General features: G+C 39.8%; 1 protein-coding gene across 10 annotated transcripts in view; it reads right to left on the reverse strand.

The window, feature by feature from the left end:
- Positions 1 to 25,699, reverse strand: part of SMOC1 (SPARC related modular calcium binding 1) — a 136,616-nt gene that overhangs the window by 34,950 nt on the left and 75,967 nt on the right. For 3 of the 10 annotated variants that reach the window (XM_021540753.3, XM_021540752.3, XM_085582018.1), the window contains exons 6-7: positions 13,085 to 13,174; positions 8,046 to 8,126 (exon numbers count right to left, since the gene is read on the reverse strand). The exons of 1 other annotated variant lie outside the window; for it this stretch is intronic. In XM_021540753.3, coding sequence (XP_021396428.1) covers positions 8,046 to 8,126; positions 13,085 to 13,174 — 171 coding nt within the window. The remainder of the gene's footprint in view (positions 1 to 8,045; positions 8,127 to 13,084; positions 13,175 to 25,699) is intronic. 6 more of the 10 variants (XM_085582012.1, XM_021540755.3, XM_085582015.1 and 3 more) reach the window with 4 other exon arrangements.

Raw genomic sequence — 25,699 nt, forward strand, 5'->3', positions numbered from 1 at the left:
CAAAAAAGTAGGTGTTTCCACTGGAGCCTTAGCATTATTGGGAAACTTTTTTCACTTCCACACCTGTTTTTAATAGTCCTTGGAACAACTAGTACAGCAATTATTGGAGAGCTTGCCTACCTCTTACAGCTAGAAGCACACTATTTTTACAGTATTGTTACCCTGCAATTATAGGACACCAAACAGAAAGTCTTTGAAAACTGTCACAGGCAGGTAAAAAGTGGTTCAGACTGGTCTTCCTACCTACAGCAACGGTATATTTAATGCTACTCCTGGTGAGGAACAGAAGGCAAGAGAGGCAGGTTTATAGTGTGATGAGCCTTTTCACAAAGTGGCAGAGCAGTTTTTTCCCATAGTACTTCGCATTTTACAAAGAGGCAGAGGGAATTGCCTCTGACAGGAAGCTAGCAGCCACTTTTGGATATTTACCTAGAGTCAGCTGCCTCTGCGTAGAATATCCAGGCTTTGGAAGTTCAGTGATGTAACACAGGATTCAGACATCAGCCATGGGACAGAGAAACTGCTCCCACTTCATCAGCATCATGAGATGGATGACCAACACACACTCCCATGGAGGGGTAGGGGTTTCCAAACCTCTGGAATGCAGCTCTTCTCCTTCACAGCCTTATGCTGAACTAGGCAATATTCATGGCCTTCTTGGACAACTCTGTGGGCAGCAGATGCTCATAGGGATACGCTGACCTGTGTTTTGAATCCTTTTTTTTCTTCACTTGTCACTTATAAGCCCCACCAGGGCTTTTGATTTCAGGAGAAACCTGCCTAGGTCTAAACATTTTCCAGAGGTTATCTGGGAGCTAGTAATGACAGTTACTTTGAAACAGCCCCTCCTTAATTGTGGTACCTCTGAAATGTGGTGAATTTGACAGGACAATTTCAAGAGAGGTGGGAAGGTGAGTCAATGTGCAGCCTTTCTGCAGGCATCAACATACATTCAAATGGATGTTTGAAGTGCAGATGCACAAATGAGCCTCTGCTGAATGCTGCTATTACAAACAGCAAGGAGACTGTGCTGCTAAGGAATTACTTCAGCAAATCAATGCAGCCCCTTCAATCTGAAGGGCTTCTGCTAAAAAGCAAAACAAACTCCACAAAGTTGACCACTCTCAGTTTGTGTCTGTATGTTCAGGTAATGCCTGGTGCTGGAGCTTATTTCCTTTCCCTTCCCCACCAAATCCCCAGTGGTTTTAAAAGCAGTGCTGTTTTCTATTTCCCCTTTTACCCCAGCTTCTTATATCTTTGCCCCTTCTACTGCTCCTTGTCCAATTGCCTTAACTGGCAGCTGCAGAGTAGTAGTTATGACTCCACATCTAAAGTAATTTATTTTCTTTCTTTGGGGGATAAGGAGGGGGGAGTGACTGAATTCTTTGGGAATGATTTATCGCACAGCTCTCAGGGGGAGCTTCATTTATTTGCCTAGCTGCATATGGTTTAACACCTATGGTTGCATGCTGATTATTATACAATGTTATTTTTCCCACTTGTATACTTTGCACCTTTTCATAGAGCAGATTAACTGGTCCCCAATGGCATGTTATTTATGACTTTGTTTGCTGGTTGTCTGGGAAGGGTCCTGGTCCTAGATTCTTCCATTCCCCCTGCTTCTGCTCTCTCCTACATACTCCCTTCTTCGCCACACACACCTGTCACACTGAGACTGTGGGAGAATCACCCTTGGGCATCACACATATCATCCTTCTCAGAACTTCCAGAAGGTAAGAAGAGACAGAGGCCTCCCAAGTAGCAGCCAAGACAGGAAAGGATGCCTGCACCACAGATGGAGCCAGAGGGAAGGGATGGATAATAAGTAGGGAAGAAACATCGCATTTTGGTTTGCAAGGAAACAGGAACTCAGCAAATAACAGCATATATATTTGTTGTGAAAATGTAATGGAATTAGTAAGTACTCATTTCATACTCAACAGGAGCTTCTGTTGAAATTGCTTTATTTGGTATCAAGCCAAATTAATTCAAAACAAAACCAAAACAAATCTCACCAAAAGAAGGGCTGGAAGGACTAATACAGTGGTCTGAAGATAAATAGTTGTGGCAGATGGGACAAGAGTCACAGACTTTTAGCCCAATAGTTTTGATAGCTTAGAGGAGCACTGTGTTGGAGGGTACTGGCTCAAGATGCAGGAACAGGACAAAGAAGGATACATTAGAAGAGGATAGTAGAAAAGACAAAAGCTTTCTGACACATTGGTTCCCTCCCATGAACTCTTGTTCTTGACACCATCAATGACACTTTTTTCCTTTTCAGCTAGGGAGAAATTCAAAAGCCTTTAACTAATCCCAGGTGTTATGCCCAGAGAAGACAGAAGCACAAAAATGTTTACCAAGGAGTCAGCATTAGAATGTCATCCCTAGGCACCAAAGTTTTCCAACTCAAATGCCACCATAACATCTTATTCAGACATCCCTAAAGCACAATTATTCCTGACTACAGCCCCTTTAAAACCAACCTACTTTCCTGACAAAGTAATAGCTATCTCCTTTCTTCAGTATCCTGACTAACATAACCAGTCACAGATCTTGGGGAAGAGCCTACAGTCCTGTATTAGACATTTGGACAGTAACATTAACAGAACTGGCATTGAGAGAGACTCTGAGTCAGTTTCAAACTAACACAACTAGTTTGGTAATAGTGGAAAATAGGAAAAAAGCGGCAGAAGAAGCAGAAGTCCATGGTCTCATGTCTTTGAATAACAAGGTGGAAAGTGCTGTGCACCAAGAGTAGGACAAGACACCTAAGGAATAAGGCTGAGAAGGTAGGGTAAAGACAGGTGTGGAATTACCCCCATTAATAACACTGTTTTCTTTTTCAAGAACCTCATCTGAATCTACCTGTGGCTACCTGTTCTCTGTAGTGTTCCACATTTCCAAGGCATGAAGAAATTTGCTCCAACTCCAGATAACTGTACATTCAACAGACAGGTGCAAGGTCTCCCCACTCCAGAAAATAATATAGGCATTCAGGCTATTTCTGTTTATCCTCACTTCTGAAAAGGAAAGTCCTAATAACAAATTAAACTCTTGTCTAACCTTGGTTATTTTTGGGGTACCCCAAAAAAAGCATCCTTGAAAACAGCTTCCTTCTCAAGCTCTGTCTCATTACATGTTCATCTCACCTGATAAGAGGAACTACACAGATTTGCAATATGGTCTCAAGCAGACTCCTTTTTAATGCACGTGATCGCAGAAACCCTCCATATGGATAAGGCAACATACCCATGAGTACATTAACCCTTGGGGCAGTTACTACCCCTGATCAATAAGAAGGGCATGCAGGAAAATGGTGTAAATTCCTAACTGAGCACTAGAGAGAATGTTTTTGAGGGTGCCATGGATGTTTTTAAATCTTTTTTTTCCCTGCAAGTGGGAAAAAAGACCCCTTAAGGAACACAGACAAACCAAAGAACTCAGGTCCTGGTAATAACACTTGATATAATCACATCCCACTTCACTGTGCAGTTCTCTGGAGACAAAGTGCACCCTAGAATTAAGAGACTCCCTTTCAGGTGGAGGGGGGAATATATACAGATGTGAATTTTTCAAGTTGTTTCCCCCTTTGAAAAGCCCTAAACTTTGGGTTTCAAGCTGACTCAATTAAGAAAAAGAAATGTGAATACCACCATTCTTGTTTTCAATGCTCATTCAGTTACACTCTGTCCACTAAGAGCTCCGGACAGGAAAAAGATCTGTCACTGGAATGCCATCATGAGATGCCAGCACGATGCCCGAGTGCCAGAGCTGAACAGAATAGGCCACATGGAATTAGCCCCCATTCACCAAGTAAGATTTTGAAACAAACAGCTATGGGTCTTTTTTTTTTTTTTTTCTGAACTAGGCACAGCACACAGAAACCTGTCTTCAGCTGCTAACCTTAATATATTACTCATTCTTCCTTTCAAATAACGTCATTTTCAAAACCCCAGTGACTGAAGAATATTTACTTGAGGCTGCTACTGCTGGTTTCTCCAGAGCTGTTTATTTTTCCATGCAGAGGCTCATTACATCATTCTGTGGTTTTCTTAAAGGTTGTCACGGTAAGCTGGATACAGGCTGGAAACTCTTGCTAGCTAAAACCAAATCACTAAGTAGCACAAATGAATTTGGAGATAACCCAACTCTGGAAGTGAGGAAAATCCCTGGATTCCTTAGTGGAGATGGGCTGCTCCTAAATAAGCAGCCATTAGATTTCTTGGAAGTGGAAAACATTATCAAATGCTTCCCTAGATCAAGAACTTAAGAGAAAATAATCACTTGGACTGTTTCAGGCTGAAATAGGTTGGGCTGAAGGGAAGAGGCTGAAACAGTAAAAGTAGAATGAAAAGACAGCTGCTAGCCATGCTGATTAGAGAACAGCCATTGCAAGAACCCCACCTGAATCACCTCCTGCTCTGGCAGTGTTAAAAACAACTCATCATACACAGCAGTGCTAGGTAACTGTCTTAGCTAGCTTAAGGTATCCATGTGCCTGCACATGTGGATGTGCATGTTTGGGAAAATGGAGAAGGAGTAAAAAATATCTTTGTCATCTTGTCGTAATAATGTTGTATTGATCTAGACCACTTACTTGCCCCAAACAGAAAAAATGGGCACTTGCAAGACTCATACAGACAAAAAATTTCATTTTTATGTGTAGAAAAACAATGTTTCTGCTGTGCAACAGTCCAGAGGTTCATATTTTGGTTTCTGCCTCTAGCTGAGAAGGTTTGAACCTGCATCTCACTCTACTGAGAAAAGGGTACCATTTAATCCTTTAAGGTGGGCTGGGGTAACAGCACTAGCAATCCCTCCTAGCAATGCTCTTTTACCGAGCATAGAAAAACTCACTGGCAAAATGCCTGGAGACATATAGATTCTCAGTCAAGTGCTCTAATCACCAGGCTGGAGTCATTCTGCTTTTCCTGATCCCTAGCTTAATTAGGATTTACACATGCCAAACAAAACATAAGTGCTTCAAAAAAAAGAGATCAGTTTCAGAAGAACTTCTTCTGTTTGTCAACACTAAACAGAAGATGGAATACTCAGATTTCAAATGCAGTCCTTACAGGAGACAGGCAGCATATATTACATGGGGTGCCACCAGCTCTGCAATGCTCAGCTGCCTGGTGGGTGGTTCACCTAACACTGACCAGAGACAATGACAGCAAATTAAAGAGTCTATTTGACTCCATACAGCAATTCTGAAATTCTCCTCATGGCTGACATAGCAATGGTGCTTGCTTTCTAAGATGTCCAGTGTCAGTGCTGATTAGAGAACAGCACACATCCTCTGACAGCAGCATTTGAAAAGGACAGGGCCATATAATCACCACAGGGAGAAGAGAGATCAGAACTAAGTGTTTGACTTTACAAACTCCAAGGAATAGGAAGTAAAAGATGAGTTAGGCTGGATATTACAAAAAGGAAAAAAAAATCTGAGATTGAATTCAGAGAGCAGAGCTCTCAACTTCCTTTGGGAAGAAATAAAATCTTTATTATCTAAGGCATTTATGGTACAGTAGAAAATGCTGTTCTCCTTACAGTATAAACATTCACTAGCCCTAAGGCAGTAGATTAGATGACGTACCAGGTCTTTACTTTTTCTCACTTCCAATTTCAGTGATCCCATTAAACTGCTGCAAAAGCATACAAGGCTATATCTGCTCCAAGACTGTAAGTGTAAGCTTGGATAAACAATACAGCTGAGGCAACAACAAACTGAAGAATCCAAATCTTGTGGTAGCAAAACTTATCCTAACCCTTTAAAACTAAATTTTAAAAAATGGAAATGTGCTAAGCATTAGCATTTCAAGTTGGGCCAAAGGCAATTAAAAACATCCCCCAGTTTCGCATGCCCATATCATGACAGCTGTTTCATCATCTGCAGCCAAGATAGACTCAAAGACACTTGAAGAAACATGATTCTAAATTATAATTATCCCCCCCCACAGTTCTCTGCAGTTTGATCCTACCTACTGTACATTGCCTTTAACATATATTACAAGGGATGAAAAGAATGAAAGATACCAAACAAGGTGACTACGCTTCACTATTGGAAAGAAAAAGGCTGAAGTAGCCCACGCTTTATACCACCTAAACCATAGCTCTAGGCGGTATTATTTCGTAATAATTTGTGAGAAACTGTAATGGCTGTGTATCTGCATGGCCCAGTAGGGAAATATGGGGATAAAAGTTGGCAATCCAGTCTTTTAACAAGACCCTACAGCAAGCAAGCATCAGGGTGATCAGTAAGGCTGATTCAGATGAACCACATCTCCTTTTAGCTTGCTGTATAAACCACCTTTTACAGAGCTCTTGAATCTTCCACAAGATCATTTATTTTTCATTTGTATCATGCACTCACAATAATTTTATTTGAGTAATAGAACTGACAAGAGAAACAATTGAAAAAAGTGAGCAAAAGCAAAGTCACACAAGGAACACTTCTGCAGACAAAATTCCAGTTCACATCAGGCAGCTTCCTGACTGAACAATCAAAGTGACTGCCTTTATAACATGAAAGCCAGCCTACTTTGGCTCTGTCAGGCCAAGAAAGGGTGGAAGACAGACCCTCCTGCTCCCAAGTCCATTTGCAACCTCTTAGCACTCACTCCTCTTTCCATTACTGCTATGATGTTTTCTGTATTAGAAAGAAAGTTGGTCTCCAAGATAGGTAGGACCCATCACAAAGGATTTTAATATTACACTGTCACCTTCAATTGTACTGTCAGCTGCTGGTTGTCCCAGCAGCTGACAAAAACCAGAAGCTGTGTTTGTTCTCCCCTGAAAGACATCCTTAAAGAGGATGCTGATACTCACACATCATCTGAAGCTTCTGGATGACTCCCGCTGGCAGATGCTACACAGACCACCCTGCTACAAAAACAGCTGTGAGGTGAAGCTCAAAAAACTTGTTCAACTGTGGTCTGGGCAATGCTGGCTGTTCTTCTGCCAAGAGCTCTTCATTCTGCAGCAAGAGAGTTTCACCCAACCTAGCACTGATTTCACCCTGAAGCTTGGAAGTGGCAGAGGAAGGTTAAAGGAATTGTCATGAATACTCTCTAGCTAATCCAGAAACACCAGATGGTGAGGCACTTCGAGATATAACAATTTATCTGTTTAGGTGACTGGAATTATTCCAACAGCCATTCTAGGTATGTACATTTCATAAAATATATGTAATAGTAGCATCTCCTATTCAAATCTTAAAGTAAACCCATGGCTTCTTAAAGCAATGTTGTTCTCTTATATTCCCCTTAATTTTCTAATTTCTCCCACCTCAGTAAAAATATCAGACAGAAACCATTCTTACTAAGAATCCCTAACCTTCCTCTTCAGATTCTCCAGTTTCTTCTCATTTCAATGACTCCACCATTTCACCTGCATCTCCAGTCTCAAGTTTTACACTCTGACTTCAAGTCTTCTGCTTTCCCTTTTCCCATTCATGTTAATGATCTCTTCTTTGCTGTTTTTTAGGCTTTGGTCTTCCCTCATCCACTCCACTACCCACAAAGCAATCTCAACATTTTCTTAGGCTCACACACAATTAAACGACCTTTAGTTGTGAAATAATCTGCTAATTTCTCTATCGAAAAATATTCCTTGCAGAGAAGAATCTTGAATACACTAGCAAAGAAGCCTTGTTTTGCATTTTTTGCAACGGCTTAGGCCAAAATGACAGCCCAGATCTTTCAGCCAAATGCCTTAGTTCATATATCCATGCTGAACAGCAAACAGGATAAAGGTGACAGATGACTAAAATGAATTAACAGATTAAGAAATTAAGAGATTCCTCAGTTATGGTTTGTGGAAACAAACATCCTTTTATTATGATAATCAAAGGACTATCATGATAATCAAACACATTGATTATGGTCCTTTAGCCACAAAAAAGGACCTTATCTGAAATTACTTTATAGCCTGGGCTGCAAATAACCCTAGCAGAAAGAATGAAACCCTATGAAGAAAGAACGAAACAAGAACAGATGGTGAGGAGCTACAGTTAAAATAATATTTTTTTTCAGATGAAATGTTACCTGAATTCCTTATATTTGAGTTGTTCATTTTGGAATCTTTGATGACCAAGTGCTTAATCCAAAGGGTGGGTGCTGTGATTTCTGAAAGAATAAAAATAACAGCCTTAAAGAAACTGCAGCAACTAGTAAAAAGACACATATAGTTACTCAGAATCATACCATGGTTTGGATTGGAAGGGACCTTAAAGAACATCTTATTCCAACCCCCCTGCTATGGGTAGGGACAGCTTCCACTAGACCAGGTTGCTCTAAGTTCCATCCAACCTAGTCTTGAACATGTCCAATGACGAGGCAATCACAGCTTCTCAGGGCAACCTGTCCAGTGCCTGACCACTCCAGTAAAGAATTTTTTCCTCATACCTAACCCAAACCTACTCTCTTCAGTGCAAAGCTCTTCCCTTATCCTGTCACTACATGCTTTTGTAAAAAGTCCCTCTCCAGCTCTCTTGTAGGCTGGCTTCAGGGACTGGAAGGTGCTAGAAGGTGTCTTCTGAACCTCAACCCTCTCAGTCTCTCTTCATAGAAAACAAGATGTCAGCTACAACATGCCATAACTGATCTTTCATCTTGGTACAGCCAGGTTAATCCCCTGGTGAGGTCTTCCAGCTCTTATGAACCCCCATTTCTAAATCTTCCATAAGGTTCTCTCATTACCTTCCTATTTCAGAAAGTATATCTCTGCTGGCAGAACTTTTTTTTTCCTCCCTCTAATCCCCACTTCCTAAATTCTCAAAAAGTCTTTTTCCTCAAGACTAAGAGCTCACAAATATTGCATTGGGTGCTATAATATATGCTGTTTCCCCCAGAAATTCAGATTTTAAACAGTCAATCCAGGCCTTAAATTTTGTTTTAACAGCCCAAGAAGGTCTGGCTAAAAGAAGCATCAACAAAATTCAAAATAAATAGGCAGAGACATGAAGATATTTCTGGAAAGACTTGAAAGGAAGTCTGTTAAAGAAATAAGTTCTGGTTAGAAAAGCATGTCTGATGCACTAACCAAGACATCCAAACATAAATTTGTGGGGAAAAAAGTGCTTAGAGCACCTTCTCTGAGGTGCTATAGTCAACTTCAAAACATATCTGAACCTGCCCTAAGCCACAGAAATGACATAACCTCAGCATTTGATTAGAACTGAGCAAAACAGTATTTGCTACCATGGGCTGGAGCACCTCATGTGACATTTTCAGGACTGATAGTTTCTGAAAAAAATGTCAGTTTCCACAAGAACACAACTTGAGTAGTACATCCTGAGGTTTTTCTTAAGTTCTTCTAAGAACTTTTCACATGAGTTTTCCTGTTCCCTTGTTGACATTTACATGGATCTGCTCAGCAAAGGAGAAGCTGGCTGAGTAAAGAGAAACTGATTATAAATTATAAGAACATGAAAAAAAAGGAAAATTAATTTCTCCTTCCTAAATATTTTTAGCCACATTGATTGAAGGCATCATAGTAATGTGTTCAGGGCATTCTTTTCATAAGGAAGTATAGGTTGAACACTGTTAAACAAACTTTTACTGCTGCTGGAATACAAAAAATTGCCTCATCTGCCAGATTCACTACACTGTTTTATCAACATTCAGCCATCATATGCTTCTATAAATACATATAGCTATATGCTTTGGTTTATGGACTATTTCTACTTGTGTGCTTCTCCTCTTCCTAGCTCTTACCCAATGTTTAATTTGAGGTAGTTCTCCCCAAAAGGGGCTAAACTCCTAGATCTGGGATGAAATTTAGCTCTGAATCTGCACCATATGGACCCAGATATGTCTACAGCTGAAAAAAGAGGGACAATCAAAGTCAATAGATGCTGAAGAATGATGAAGGCCTTTAGAAATACAATGGTGTATTTCTTTCAGTGAGTTTGAAAGGTGCAAAAAAAGGAATTTTGTGAAGAAAGAGAAAGAAAAGAAAATTAGTTCCTTGGAATCTACCATAAAAATGTATTTTTAATCCAGGTAACCTGGACATCTTTTTGGATTATAGGCACCTCTGAACAACAGATCTGTGCAAAGAGTAGATTCCCACTGAATTAAGAGGTGAAGTTTACCAAAACGAAGAGATGTGTAAAGAAGATATTTAGGAAATTATTACACTGCACATGGAAATTAAATAGATGGCGAAAACAAAATAACAGAGCCTAGAAGTGCAGGAAGAAATATAACACTTCAAAACTATACCAAGGACATTAAAAAGACACTCTTCAGCAGAGGAGAATATTTCCCTAAAAACAGATTCACTATAAACATCTCTAAGATCTGCATTATAATAATATGAAATAATTTTTAGAGAGATGGCTGTGTTATGATTCAAACCTTGGATGGGAGAGTTTAAGTTATCTGATTTACATTATCTCTGGCACTGCTCTGTTATGCCCTCAGGGAAGATGGTAGGGAGTGGGAGGGGAACTTATGCATGAAATGTGAATTTCCATTATCTTCTAATGTAGACGAAAACATGGGAAAGGTGAATCTTCATCTTAGAGTTGCTGCAGTCCAAGAGGTATCACATATTTCAGGGGCAGCTGAGTGTATGTAATACCCTTTGAAAAAGTCAGCCTCTTGTGTATGGAAGGTAGGCAACCAAAGGCAAAACATGAAAAAAAAATCTACATTGTTATCATCCATTCATGTTGATACCAGCTCCACCCTGGCTGCCTGACTTTGAATATATAGGTTTACAGGAACCCATCAGTTCTCAAATTCAGTGAAGTGGAATGGGATATGAACTTTACTGCCTTTGAACATCTATGAAGATTTCAGACCTGCCAGGTGAATGGATAACTGTTTTGGTCTTTTCTGTCATTTGTGTCAGACACCAAGTACAAGCCACTCCTCAGGAAGACCTGCCCAAGACACTGGGAGAGTCTTCTAGTGAAGTATCACAGTATGTTTGCTCAGATAGGATCAAGGGATTGTTCAGGATGACATCCTGAGGTGTCTGGTCCAAGCTTCTGCTCCAGACAGGGTCAGCTTCAAGAACAGACCAGGTTGCTCAGGACTTTAGAGTTACAGAATATCCCGAACTGGAAGGGACCTGCAAGAATCACTGAAGTCCAGCTCCTAGTGCTGCACAGGACACTCCAAGAATCACACCATTAATTGTTTAATCTTACAGCCACCACTGAAATCTACTTAGTCCTATTTTACTGATAGAGATGACAAAATGAAGAGTGACAATCATAGAAGAGGTTATTCATCAGTGCATAGGCTGATTAACCTGCCTGTCTGCCTGTTCTCAAGAGTCGTAAGGGACTCTGCTAATACAACAGGAGGCCATTGCACTAGTCATGCTCTCTCAAAGTCTTGGAGACAAGGTCTTGAATAATATATTGCAATGTTTTTGAGAGTCAATCTTTCATCATTCAGTCCAAGCCCATTTATCAGACTGGAGTTCACCTACAAATCAATGCGAAGGTTTTTGATTGAAAATCTTTTTCATGGAAGGCAGAAGAACACTTTTTTTTCAGATTCTGCCTGTCACCAGAAGAACCAGAAAAGGTGTGTTCACTACACCACTTAAAGGACTTTGTCCAGTTCTATTTGAATGACCAAAATGTTGAAACTCTCCTGGAAGGAGCTTCTGAATGGGCTGTATTAACCACATTATCTCACTCATGCATTCTATTAGCACATTCTTTCTTTTATATATCTATGGGTACCCTCTCAGAGGAAAACTTAAAGGTCAGAAGTTTGTGATTGCCAATAGTAATTTAATACCATATCAACTTACTGCCAGAAGGAATCCTCTTTTGATATAAATGAGAGAGCCAGCATGGCTCTTTGTTTATTTGAGAGTGTTTTTAATCTGAGAGCTTTGCTGTTTCTTAAAGCTCACAAGAAGATTGCCACAAATCTACGATCACTAAATACGAAGTGATAGAACTACAGCATCTCGCCATTAAATATGTTCACTTTAGCAGCAATAAAACCCCACCACAGCATGCGTTTCTACAAGAAAGCAGGAAATATCAATAGAAAAGTACCTCCTACTCTTGCTCAGTAGTCTCCATTTCTGCCTTTGATCTAGCTTAAAAAATGCATGAAGTACAGCAGTCCCCTATAAAAATGAGCAGGCTGTGCCTCACTGCCTTATGGTCTACAGTTTCAGATGGGTCACAGAGTGGGTCACACATCAGCCCACCGCTTCACTATAATGGTGGTGGGTTTAAACCTGTAGAAAACAGGCACTGCTTCCAAGCAATATACAAGACATAAGCAGCTGCTGTTAAGGCCATTCACTACTAAAGGAGCACTACTCCCACTAGTATTTATATTTATATTTATATTTATATTTATATTTATATTTATATTTATATTTATATTTATATTTATATTTATGTGTGTAAAAGGCTTGAACCCTCTGTGATGACAGCCATTTTATCCTTGTTTGAAAGCTTCCAGTAGACTAAGGTCCGATATTCCCTCTCCAAAATAATACAATTGCAAGATTGCCTATTTGAGAAGGAAACTGCCTGGGTGGGCCATGAATTAAGTGGGCCCAGGACAATGACTTCATTTGCCTAAATAATATGTGCGTCAATGAAAGCATTTGCTAAATAAAGAAACCTCCCAGCAATTTTATTCCAAGTCAACATGCACAAGCTGCGGTTTAGCATTACCCTTCCTTTTGTGAAGCCGTAACATGTTGCAGAGGTCATGAAATTCCCAGTATTAGTATCACCAGAGTGGAGATAGTAAGGAAGTGGAGATAGTAAGGGGGTAAGACCAGTCTAAAGGAAGTGGCCACTTCTGATTTGATGAACATTTTCTTTTTTTTACTTGCTGGGACACACTTTTCCTCCAAGATTACACCAGGAGTCTGATCAACTGGTGTTATTGCTGGATTCCAGAAAAGTGGGGAGGATGCAAGAGGGAAAATGCCTGAGGTCCCAGGGGCACTCTAAAATTTGGATAATTTAATGAGATTCACTGGCTTGTCTGCTTTGCAGGATATAGAAAGCATTTGAACCATAAATCCTAGAGAAAAGGGAGAGGGAAGTAGCTTTTTTTGTGGTTATTTTAAGGGATGTTCTTACCTTCTCCATCGAAAATAGGCTGGGTTTCCATGGTAGGCGTTGGCTTCGAACCATCATCTGAATTGAGGGTTAGAAAGAATCGAAAAGAAACTACCATTATTGAGGTAAATACTATCTACTCTCCAGTACTGTTGAATGATTGGGATTTGTACATGGCCCGGCCAAGTCCGGAAGAGAGAGAAGACAGACAGAAAAAAAAAATTTTATGCTAAAAGCAGTAACATTTTACATAAAATATGCATTAAGCCCTTTTGGTACACTTAAAAAGCCTCCCCCCTCCCTCCTCAAACCACAGGTGTTTATCATCTGGTAGTCTCCCCAGAAGGCATTAATTGCCTTTTTAGTTTCAGGTCAGTTTAGTTTTACACAGGCCATTTCCTGAGACAGCAAAGCAATAGGATTGCCTCTTTCTCCTCACTCCTTTTGCTCAAAAGAAAAATTCTTCTTCTGAAACTTACCTGTATAGAACTGGCATCAGCATTTACTGCAGAGCTGTTAGAACAGGATGGTCAATAGCAAATCTTTTTTATTTCCAATGACTGCATCAAAGTGTTCTCTAATTGCAATGTGGTGGCAATGTCTTCCAATGGAAAATTGTGGGACAACAGTTTCTCTTACATTAGGTTTAGGTTTAGTGGAGTCTGTTTTGCCCATGACAGTATTTGGTGAATGATCTCTCCTGGACCTTGGCTCATGAACTTTTGATACATTTTCTCCCCTATCCAGTTCCAGAGCAAAGTGAGAGAGCAGCTTTGGTGGGTGCCTAGCATCTGGCCAGGGTCAGCCTACTACACCTAGAATTGGGCTTTTTTTCCTACTTGAAATATAGTGACTTAAACCTTCAATTTCTAGTAACTATTCTTTGCATGTATTATTGGCAAGAATGACACTAGGCAGCAAAGTGGGCAGTAACCTAAAAATGTAAAGTTGTGAAAATCTGTGAAGGGAGGAGTCCATGCCAGAAAAGCCAGGCTTGCCTTTGTCTCCATGACTATCAGATGCACGGGGCAAACACTCTTGAGGAAATGTACATGGGACATTCCTTCCTAAAGGAAGCAATAACTGCCCTTAGCCTTCTCTTATATCAGCTTCATTTACAAAATAAGAGACCATTGGAAGAGGAAGGCAAGGGCAGAGATGGAAAACAGAAACTTGTAGACTTTTTCCACCCATACCTGTATTTGCAGTTTTAAGTGAGGAAAAGCTTGAACACCTCTTCCACAGTTAATTTATTGTATGCATTTCTACACACAAAGTAGTCTAGTTCACAGAAAGCAAAAACATGCTGATAATTCCATTTCAACCTCAGAGATCCACTGAAGTAAAGAACATTGACAGAAATGAGAGAGACATCCTTTTGTCATGTTCCTCTTCATCACTGTATTTGGTTTTATGCTAAACTGCAAGTGTAACAGAAAATACTTAGAAGAAAAAAATACTTACCATTCCTCAGTCAGCTCTTGTTCTGAGCTTTTCTGTTATTGGGCATTACCAGTAACCTGGATAAGCTGTATTTATTTTTTTTTAAAGTTTGAGCAACTGATTTGGAAAAAAATCCTGAATATTTCTTAAATTACAAGGAGAAAGGTTTTCCCTTTAAAGGCTCTTCAGATAGAAGTAAATAGCTGATCTTCACTTTTTATGTTAGAGTAGGTTGCTCTGCTTTTGCAAGGCTCCAAGAGCCACAGCTATGGCTTGTTATTTATTTAGGATGGCACTTTACACTGTAACAAAGCAGTGAACACAATCTAATTAGCATGACTGGCTTTAAAGATTGAGAAACCAACCCCAAACTGCTGAAAACACTCATAGAACTACTAGAAAAGTGAATAATTCTCAAGTTATACAAAATAGGAAAAGACCTGGTGTTTAAAAAAGACCAGCACAATAATAAGTACTGATTGCTCTCATGACTGCTTCTGCACCAAGTAATTACAGAATTGCTTTTCAGATTTAAAGCAGCAACCTGGAAGCTAACAATAGGGGAAAATTAGAAGTGGATCTGAGCCACATCATTTAATCCAAATGATTATTTGAAATTTGGCAGAACACAGGATGTTTCAGGTTCAGGGGGATTCCTTCACGTTCATGTATGTGCAAGGAACACAGCAGCAATTACAATTTGTCAAATACATTCTTCTTAAAGAAAATTTTGCAGCAGCCTCTGTATGAAGTTAGCCATCAAGCTACTGGAGAGCATTAAACAAACCCTTTAGTTCAAAGCTATTGTTTAGGATAATCTCAGTAAAATGGCTCAATGGATTACACAATCATTTCCTTACTGGATTACTAAAGCCAAATTGTCACTAAGTCCACATTGTAGCAGCACCCAGCACAGTATTAAGAGTTTTGCAAATAGAGAGAAGTATAATTACTCCCCTGTTATTCAAGCAAGTACAGTTCTACAGTTCTTTCATAACACATACAAGAAAAAAATGAAATAGACAAGAACCCTGTAATTACATTCACCATATTTCAAAAATCAAAAGCCAGGGATATTTCTGATTCTTTTTAAAGGTCATGAAATAATCACATAAAAGACAAAAATTGCACTTCATTAAAAACACCATGCTCACTTCCCAGCTGCCAGCTTCTTATTCTAAAACTACCAATTTTTTTTTTTCTTAAACTGGATAATTCTCAGCAAGTCTCAGTGTTCCAAATTAGCTTATGTCAAGTTTCACTGCTGTTCCCTTTCAGCAGAAAATCCACTCTAGTACTTGCCTACTCTTATTTGATTTTTCCTCTCGCTCAATACTCCATTTGTCACACTGAATATTTGTTCCACTGGCCTGTTTGCTCCTCACAAACAAGGCATAAGTTCTATTTTACATACCTGAAAGTTTTGAAAAACCATTTTGTATTCCTTAAATGAATATTTCAATATAGAACAAAACTCTGAACTATTCCAGAGGTCTAAGGTCTCCTGTGATACCATATTGGAAGTCCATAATACTGTTACTTTGGGTACAAAGGTAATGAAGTACGTTCACTGGGTACAGTCTCTTCTTTCTTCAAAGAGCTGTTAAATTCCACACTTTCAAAAGAGGCATGCCACTGCAATAGTTCCTTATACACAGCATGTCACAGAGATTAGAGAGATCAAGTGTTACTTCCTAATCCCTCTAGATAGCAAAGCTTTCAGATCAGGAACTCATGTAATTCAGAACCACATCCCTTGGTTGCAAAATATTTTCAGAGCCTTGAGGAGGAGTTCACTGGCATAATTCTGGTTTTACAACCCAGCATGAATACCCACTTTCCTTTTCCAAGAGCAGTGTCTACAGACAGTATCACTCAGTAGAATACCTCCTCACGGGACATTTTAAAGGTATAAAACTCCTCCAGTGTCCTTTTCCTAGGGTACACTTGCAAAAGTTAAGCAGATTTTTCTGGCTCAGTTGCTGTCAACTTAAAATGGTCTTTTTATCTTGCTACAGGACAAGAGTGAAACAGGCAGGTCTAAATGAGATTCCCCAAGCCATTTTCACATTAAGGTACCTTGGATATAAACCAGAATTCCAGAATTCCTCTACTACTGTCAGAAGCTCACAAGCAAGAACAGTTTTTATTGCACTTGACTGACACTGACTTGAAACAGGGATAATTACTTGTACATCCTGATCTTCTACTACTGCTGGGCAAGAACTCTTTATCCTCTCACTAGGATACCCTTCCCCATGTCTTATCCTTGCAAAACACCTAGCAAGCACCACATCTGCAATGACTGTAGTTTACACTGGGGTTGAGGGAGAAGGAGATCCAATCCATCCAAAGAACACCTGTTAAAGTGATCATTTTACTTTGAATGACCTGCACTAAGGCCATGAGCAACTTGAATTACGTCTGGAGAAAAGTAAACTCCTTGACATAAAAAAGCATTATTACTATGGGAATATGGGAAGTAACTGCCTGCTGCTGTGAATTACTATTCCTGACTCAAGCCACCTAATGGAAGCTGTAGAAATGGGAAAAGTCAGGAGATAAAAGTGATGTACTGAAGGTTGATGTTGCTGGGGAAGCACACAGTCTTGGTCTGCTAATGTGACAATGCAAGTATTCAGATGACTTGTGGAGTGAGTATATTTTTCCTATGTAGGAGATGTGATGTGGGAGGGCTAATGTGCTCTGACTGGAATACATGAGGCAATCTGCAAACATTTCTCCCATTTTGAAGCACACAGGTGTTTATGGAGTCAATCATTCAGGCTATATACAAAATCTAATATTCTTTGAAAGTTTATAGCTTGAACATCAATGGTTCATAGACTTGACTCAGACTGATAGAATAAGCAGATGACAATTTTAAGTGTATAGCTCTGCTCTGGGAAGAGGCAGCCTTCTTCCAGTGTCAAGTGGTTCCTTCACTTACCATCATCTGGTTTTGGCTGAGTCATTAGAGAGCACAGCTGAAGCTAAATAGACAACTTAGAGCACAGAGAGCCAGGACAATGAGTGAACACTTAGCAGGTCCAGTTTTATGCAGCAAAGTCCACCTTTAAGCAAACCTGACAAGCCAACAGCAAGAGAGAAGAGCTGTCCTAGGCTCCAGTACTTCTGAGGGACGCAAGTAATACATACTCATTCAGGCAGCTTCAATAACTCTGGTCAGACAAAGAAAGAGCTGCCAGGTCAATTAGGCTCCTTGTATCCATGCAGCTCCTTAATCTTGAAAATGCAGTTTTGACTTTGACTTTTCTATGTATTACCCCCAGATCCAGGGTATTTTAAGTATTTAAAAAGGAAAAAGAAAAAAGACAACAAAACTTGTGTTTTGTGTTTACACTACATGGGGTCTTAGACAAAAATACATGTCCCTTCTAGTACTGCAGGGGAGGAGCAAATTGTTGCCTTAACCACAGTCCTTCTCTACATTAATTGAAACAATTTCAGCAAGTCATAGTTAATTTAATAGCCTATGCAACTTTTATGTACAGACATATATTGCCAATATAAATGCAGAAAGTTAGCATTCATGCAAAAAAAATTCTTTCAATCTGGCCAATCAAGGTAAGTTTTTGCAAGCAGCTGAAATAGAAACACACCAGTGCAGATAGACTTCCCTGCCAAGTTTTCACACTCCTGTCCGTAGAATAATTTAGATTGAAAAAGATCTCTAAGATCATCAAGTCCAACCACTTCTATGCATGGAGATCCCACAGCTGTTACAAAAAATCCATCTTTTTAAACAAACTCACCAAAAGCCACGTTCTCACTCTTTATTGCTTTAATTTTAAGAAACAGCAGCAATGTGCTGCCTTTGGATATAAACAACCCCCAAACACTTGGACATGGACACGTGAAGTAAAATTTTGCTTAAAAAGGGGAAAATATGACTAAGTGTTAAACATCCAAGTGCTCTGTGGGGCTTAATGAGCTCCCGACTGCAAAGGTTGACTTGCAATGTCATTGCAGTAATTTTTTTCTTCCTACGTCAACTATTCCGTATGCCATATGGATGTGGGCAGCCTTTACTTCAGCACTGCATTCCAGATATCAACCAGAGAGGATAAGGAGCCTTTCCTTGTGCCGTCTGGAAGGCATTAGTTCCCCCCACTTCCTCCTCACATCTCCCTCGCAGGTGCATCAACATGAAAAAAAGCCACTGAAGCCCCAAGGACTTTGTGGTCCAATGTACTCAGTGTTTGTTTGGCAGCACAATTCTTCGCCCTGCAAGAAAGCCTAACCCATGCACAGACAGCTGGAAGTAACTCTGACCCCTGTGACACAATTCAAAGCCTCCTCTGTTTGGCTTTTTGATTCCTGATTGACACACTCACTGCCAGGCGGAGATAAATGCTGCTGGGAGGACAATGTTGATCTGCTCAACTATTCTTGTGAAGGACTTTTTCAGAATAATAAACAAAAAACACTGGTGCGCTCAAGTGTCTGAATAGAACTGGAGGTAGACAGAGAGGGGAGTGGAGTGCTTTACAGAGGCTGGCAAGCTGACTGAAGAGTTAATTGTCTGGGTGTACAATGAGTTTATTCTGACCACAAACAAAGAGCTCCCTCTTCCTGGGTCTGGTCCTTCAAAAGCAAACGTGTCAAAAGCAGTCTGGAGCAGCACTCATTAATAGCAATACTCTAGTCTCCAGGGTTCAGTGGCTTTAAAACTATTGAATCTTGAGATTCCGACAGAATCTCTCTAAAACCCAAAGTCCTTATTTACTGCCTAAGTTCTAAAGGCGGTTCTACAGTAATTAGCCAAAAGAAACCTCCCCTCTAACCCATCATTCTTCGCAGCCTTTAAACAGCTTGTTTTGAAAAATTAAGACACAGTAAGGTATTACCCTTCAAACATAATGCTGTAGACACCTTCCCCAACACAAGATCTAGTTTCATATTATGTGTCATGTAAAAGTGACCCTTAATGTCTCATACTTGGAAAGATACAAAATCCCAGCCCACATCTGGACCTGCATTTTAGAGCTTGCACTATAATAGGTCAAACCAATACAATGTCCAAAACCACCCCCTGCCTTGGGGAAAGTTCAGATCCAGATTCAGATTTGAACTTTGCAGGTTGAACCAAGCCCTTATGGTAATTACCACTTAAAATACCTGACTCCCTTCTGAAAGTTGTGCAAACCTTTCTGGGGAGAAAAAAACATCTTCCTAATACTGCTGCATGGAAGACAAGGCAGCTGAAAACTGAGCCATTAAACTTTACCACTATGATGGCAAAACTCCTAGGGATTTTGATGTCAAAGCAGAGACACTACATGTTATTTGAACAAGCAGCAGCTATAAAGATCAGAGAATTAAGCTGAGCTGTTAGCGAATTTGCTTCACTACGTGGGAAAAGTTGTTGTTTTAGCACACAGAAATGTAGCATTCCAAAGAACATTTTTCTGAAGTGTATGGGCATGCTTCCAAGCAGAAGACAAGCTACCTTAAGATTATTAAAGCCATTATTTAAGAGCACTCACCTAATTCAAACTTGAGACTCACCCTCTGCTCTCCTCTTTCTCAAGCTAAAATCCCCAGTACAGCGCAATCAACTAATTTAGGAGGACAGCAGGGAGCCACAAGTTTGTGTGATCTCTCTTTCATTCTACTGAGCAGTAAGTGAGGGATTCAAAACCTCAAAACCTGTGAAATAAGATTTCTTGGTTTGCAGCCAGTTTCTCTCCAAACTGTAAACAGTAAACCACAGTCTTAACCAATTTTGCAGGCTTGGACTTTTGGACAAGAAGCAGCTGTACCCCACAGGTAGCCTGAGTACAGATTTAACTCAGAATAAGGAACCTGTACACAGTCCTGTTGTTTAGAGCCAGAATTCTCAGCTCATTTTTGCACCAAATTCTAACACAGAGATTATCTTCTCTATAAAAGCAATTTGTATATAAGATATGGGATAAAGAAGCATATAATCAGATTTTAGTTTGGTTATCAGAGCATTTCTGAGGTCAAATGCAAGGAAACTTAAATGGAGAAGACCTGTCACTGCACATAGATTTACCTTATTGAAGTTTTACAGTTTTCAGACTTCACAGCCAAAGTCCTTCCCAAAAGGCAAAATAGGTCTCTTCAAAGATTTGGAAGTAATAGGAAAAATAAATGCCCAAGGCCAGATTTGTACCTTATCTGTTAAAAAGGTGAAGCAGGAAATAAAGGTCAGTTTACTTTTGAGTTTATCTTCAGTTTAGATTTGCACAAAAAGCTTTATTTTTGATCAACGTGGAATCACTGTCAAACTGTGAAGACATTGTCCTCACTGTGCCCTCCCCCACTTTGAGGCTTATTATTCTCATCCTTCTGTAACAATCCCAGCAGCAGTTTTATTCCTTAAGCAAACAGAAATCATCCTATGACTTAGAAATACATGCTCTTGTCATCAGCTCTGACCTATAGAACCAAGCCTCCACTTCTGTCATTGTCTCGAAGAGAATGACAACTAGGCTGCCAGTGACTTTAATTGTGTTGATTTAAGTCAAAAAACCTTAAGTCCACTTCCAGAGTGGCTCAAATTGCCAAAAGGAGAAAAAAAAAAGGAAAAAAAAAATAAAAGGACCTGCATATCCATTCAAAGGCTCTTGAGGGAGCTGCTAAGATACAAGTAATTTTTATTAATCTACCATTTCCACTATATCAGATTCAAGCCCTTCTCCCTTTGAGCTTAGTTCCTCCCTTCCATCATAGGTATAGTACTGCAGTTCTTTGGAAGAAGTGACTATTTCCTTGGTATTGCTGCATTTTGCTATCCAACTGCTATTCTGGTTACTTTACTGAGTTAAAAACCAAAACATTCTATTTTTTTTTTTAATTACTGTATAAGCTATACAGTATTTTTAGCTTGAAAGATGACCATATTCTCAATCCCATTATTTCAAAATTCATTCTTTTATTTTGTTCATATATCTTCTGAAATAAGCTGTGCAACAGCAGGGACAACACTAAAATCCCTCTTTGGACTAGAGTCCATTAGCCCCACTGAACAGCTTGCCTAGAAATGCTACATGTAAGTGCCATATAGTGACTTGTATCTTTATTTCACAATAATAATGAATAATGCATAATTAAGATAATTTCAAAACATAGTATCTAGCAGCAGATAAGTTTTGAGCCCATCCTCACCAGCAATGTAAGAATGTTTAAAATGCTGTAGTTCAACTACTTGCTGAGAAAGGAGAAGGAGAACAAAGCTCAGAGTCCCAACTCAGCTTCCAGGCTCTGCTTCTGTCATCTGGTAAGTTTTCAGACAGGACCTCAGCCTGCCTGTCATTGCAGACTGATGTTTCACAGCTGCTAGCAATGTTCTGCACAGCTAAAGAAATGAATCTAGACCACCATGGAAAGTGGCTCTTCTCCTTATGAACCAGCAACAATTTCCCTGTGTAAAAAATCAGCTACAACAACACCTGGGAAGGCTATTGGAATGCCTTCAAAACTAAAAAACACATACAGGCTGCAGAAAGAGGCTCCCAATGGGAGCAAAGAATATTTTTCATTCAGCTGTGTACTTAAGCTGTCCTTCAAAGGTCTAATGCCATCCCCCCTACTGAGACACACCTGATGGGAAAGGGAGACACAGCTAAAAGAATCAGCAGGACTAAACGGTTTTTTGGTATGGTCATAACACATAGCACCAAAATCTACCTGTTACCAAAAATCATAACTACCTAATACATTTGCTGGAAAATGGCGGCATATTTATCAAGTACCAATGGCAGCTGGCTGTAGGGATGGCAGGCAGTTTCAAAGGAGTCTCCAAGGCTCATTTTGACCAGCAGACAACTTCACAGGTCAAATGGCATAGAAAAGCTTTGCTGTGGTAAATACAACCCAGCAATTATACAGTTGTAAATCCAGCACTTCCTTTTTTTTTTTTTCTACAGAAAAGGATCAAGGTAATGAAGATGTGAGGAAGAATTGAAATAACCTTATTCTTCAGAGAGATTAACAATTGAAAGGAAATAAGCTGAATAAAAAAGAATTAGAAAACTACATCCAAGTGCATATCAATATAGGCTACAACCACATTATTTGGAAAAGCTATTGCCAATCCATAGAAGGGATGTTAGTCCATCTTGTTCCAAGCAGGAGTACTGTCTGTAGTAATAAACTGAGAAAAGGGAGGTGAGTTAGAAGAGGCAATGTAGTGCATGGCTGCTACAGACAGTCCTGGCACTAAGCTTCATAAGGAAACTGGAGAGAAGAGGCACAACACAGAAACAGACTACCAATATTATAGAGGCTGGGTAAATCACAGTCAGCAAAAGCTGGACTACAAACTGTTAGGAATGTTTGTTGGTTGCTTTTTCTTTTTTTTATCCAAAGCAGAAATACCTCCAAACTGTCTGTACTACTTACACTGTAGAGTGAGTGATGAGATCAAGAAATCAGCAATAGCTAGCACTGAGAATGTTTAAAAATCAATTGAAGAAGGGGAAGTAGAGGAAGAGATGTTTAATGTTTTTATAGCTTTGTACTTGGTAGAAGAACTCTTTTAAATCTCACCCTGTAAACACTACAAGTATTATAGATACTGCAGAATTTTAAGCTACAGTATCTTAATTTTTAACCATCTTCCACTTGGCTCACTGCCTTGAGTGACATTTGAAATAAAACAGGGAGCAAAATAGTTTCCACACAAAGAAATATTTTGCTTAAGGCACCATATCTCACAGCAAGATTTTTAACACTTGACATTGCCCCAAACTTTGAGCAAAGTTTGTAAAAAGCTCTATAGCATTGTCAACAGCTGCCTGATCACTTCTGGCAAAAGGAACAACCACCTTCTGATTGTTTAGTTTAACCTCTCTGGTTTTATTCTGCCTACAATATATCACTTTTTTTTTCCAAAGCCTCTGCTTTGATGTGAAGTATTCTCTGTTTCCACACAGCCCAATAGACACCCCCTCCTCAACTACCTCTCCTGAAAGGCTTCTCAAAGTCCACAATCAACTACCACCTTATCACTTCTCGGCTGTGCAAGAGCCCAGATATCTGCAGCTGTGGAAAAGGGAGCACATCTGAAATGCTCACAAGAATGCTGTGATTCTGATCAAGGAAAAAAATGTAACAATTGTTATGCAAGCTTTATGTAGTAGTAACAAGATCCCTAGCTTTGGAAACATTTCAGAAGCTACATGATAATATAAAATATGGTGAGCTGGGGTGAGGGGCATGCAATGGTGTGGTTGCAGTACCACGCTTTCTTACTTCTCTCCCCAATATCACTCACATTCCCTTTCACTCCTCTCCTTCCAGCTCTCTTCAAGGTAAAGACTCTATAAATTCTCCCACATCTTCAAGGCCTATAAGTGGGGGGTTGGAGACAGCAGAAATTTGCCAGATCAATGGCCATTTGAAATTCAGACATATGGCTGAAGCCCTACAGCTGCATGTGTTAATTACCACACGTGTCCCCTGTAAAGCAGTCTGTTAAACACAAAAAGAAAACAGGAGAGAAAAAAGCCTTTCCAAGGGATTAAGTAAATAGTCTAAATTTTTGACCCTGCTCCCCCAGACACATGCCTGTGTATAAGCTGCCTTCCTTTCTCCCAACACCTGCGTCCTGAGGAAGCACAAGACCCCTGCCACCTCGAGCCATGTGCAGCCAGCCTATCTCAGAGTGTACTTTCCCCCTTCTAGCTCCTCATTTCCAGCTTCTTCTCTCGCCAGCCCCTCTCCCTTTCTCCTTTAGAGGACTAATTCCTGGCTGACAACCAGACTAGCCTTGGGCTTACAATATGCCTTTTCATTTCCTTGCAGGCAAAGAGAATGGATACCTCACTGTTATATCTGTACTGCATGTGTGAAAATGAAGAAAAAGGAGGGGGGGAAATATATGTTTTTCCACTGCTAGTTTCCACAGGTTTTTTTCCTCCCTGGATCACTAAAGAGGAGTGTCAGAGCTTTAGTGAGTGAGCACAATTTTGCTCTCTAACTACATAGCCCCAGCATTTTCATCCCAGAATCTGAATATTGTCTAAAGGAACTTTTCTATTTGATTATAAAACCAAAGGAATAGTTCTTCTCTGTGAGGGAAGGCATGAAGAACAGAGGGAATCAGATACGGTAACAGTACTGCTGGAAGGGCCTCCAAAGGATCTAATGTGTTTCAGAAGGAAATGGGTATGTACAGAATAAAGCATCTCAGTGTACACAGCATATACATGACAACACTTTCTCAACATTAAAATATTCTTATTTTAAGGTGAAGGTCAATCTTCAAGTTACAGACTGCTAGACATCTACAAATGTATTGCTCAAAATGAACCAGAGACAGCTGATATTAAGAATCATCTCATTTAATGGCACATTTGTGAGAAGCTGAACAGTCAAGAAGAAACCAGTCAAGTCCTTATACAAATTGCTTTGATGCAGCACCTGAAGGTCCCATCAGAAACTGAGCATCAAGTGGAGCATAGGAACATGTAATAAAAGACATGGACACTGCCCAGAAAAATTCAGTCTGTGGGGAAGTCTTCTCCTATCCTTAGCCTTTATCAGGGCATTTTTCTGTACAGCTTCCTTGCTGTCACCATAGAACAAAAGCCCAGATGAGCACCAACAGGAAAGCTGTTATTCCACATAGGTCTGTAGTAATGATCTATCTTTAATCCCCCTAGAACTATTGCAGGAACTTGAAAAAACATTGGGGTTGTCTCTCCAGCTTCTCCCTACCTTATTTAAGGGCACACATGATCTACGTGCATTCAAGATTTCCCATCACAATTTCATAGTTTATTTCTCTTACAGAGAAACTTTGATAGAGCTCATGGAGCAAAGGAGTTGAAAGGAACATATTTCCAGCCCCTTGACCAAACACCTGCATCACAACAAAACACATTTCCTGGTGCATTACACTGATTTGAAAGAAAACAACACTAACATTCAGATGTCTAGACTGTATAAAGCATGAGAAGAATGTCAACAACTCTTTAAAAAGAGAAAAGGTTTTGAGCTTACATAAAGTATTTGAACAACAAAACCAACTGACAGACCCCAAATTTATTCCATTTCTCTGCAAGCTGTAATGATCAGACATCAGAAATCCACGTATAGCACATAAACAGTTAATAATACCTTAACAGATGTTGTTTAATCAATTGTTAGTCTACTTACTAGATTTACTCACCAGCTTGCTCAGTACCATGACTTAAT

The sequence above is a fragment of the Lonchura striata genome, chromosome 5, assembly GCF_050655825.1.
Source record: "Lonchura striata isolate lonStrDom1 chromosome 5, ASM5065582v1, whole genome shotgun sequence".
NCBI lineage: Eukaryota > Metazoa > Chordata > Aves > Passeriformes > Estrildidae > Lonchura > Lonchura striata.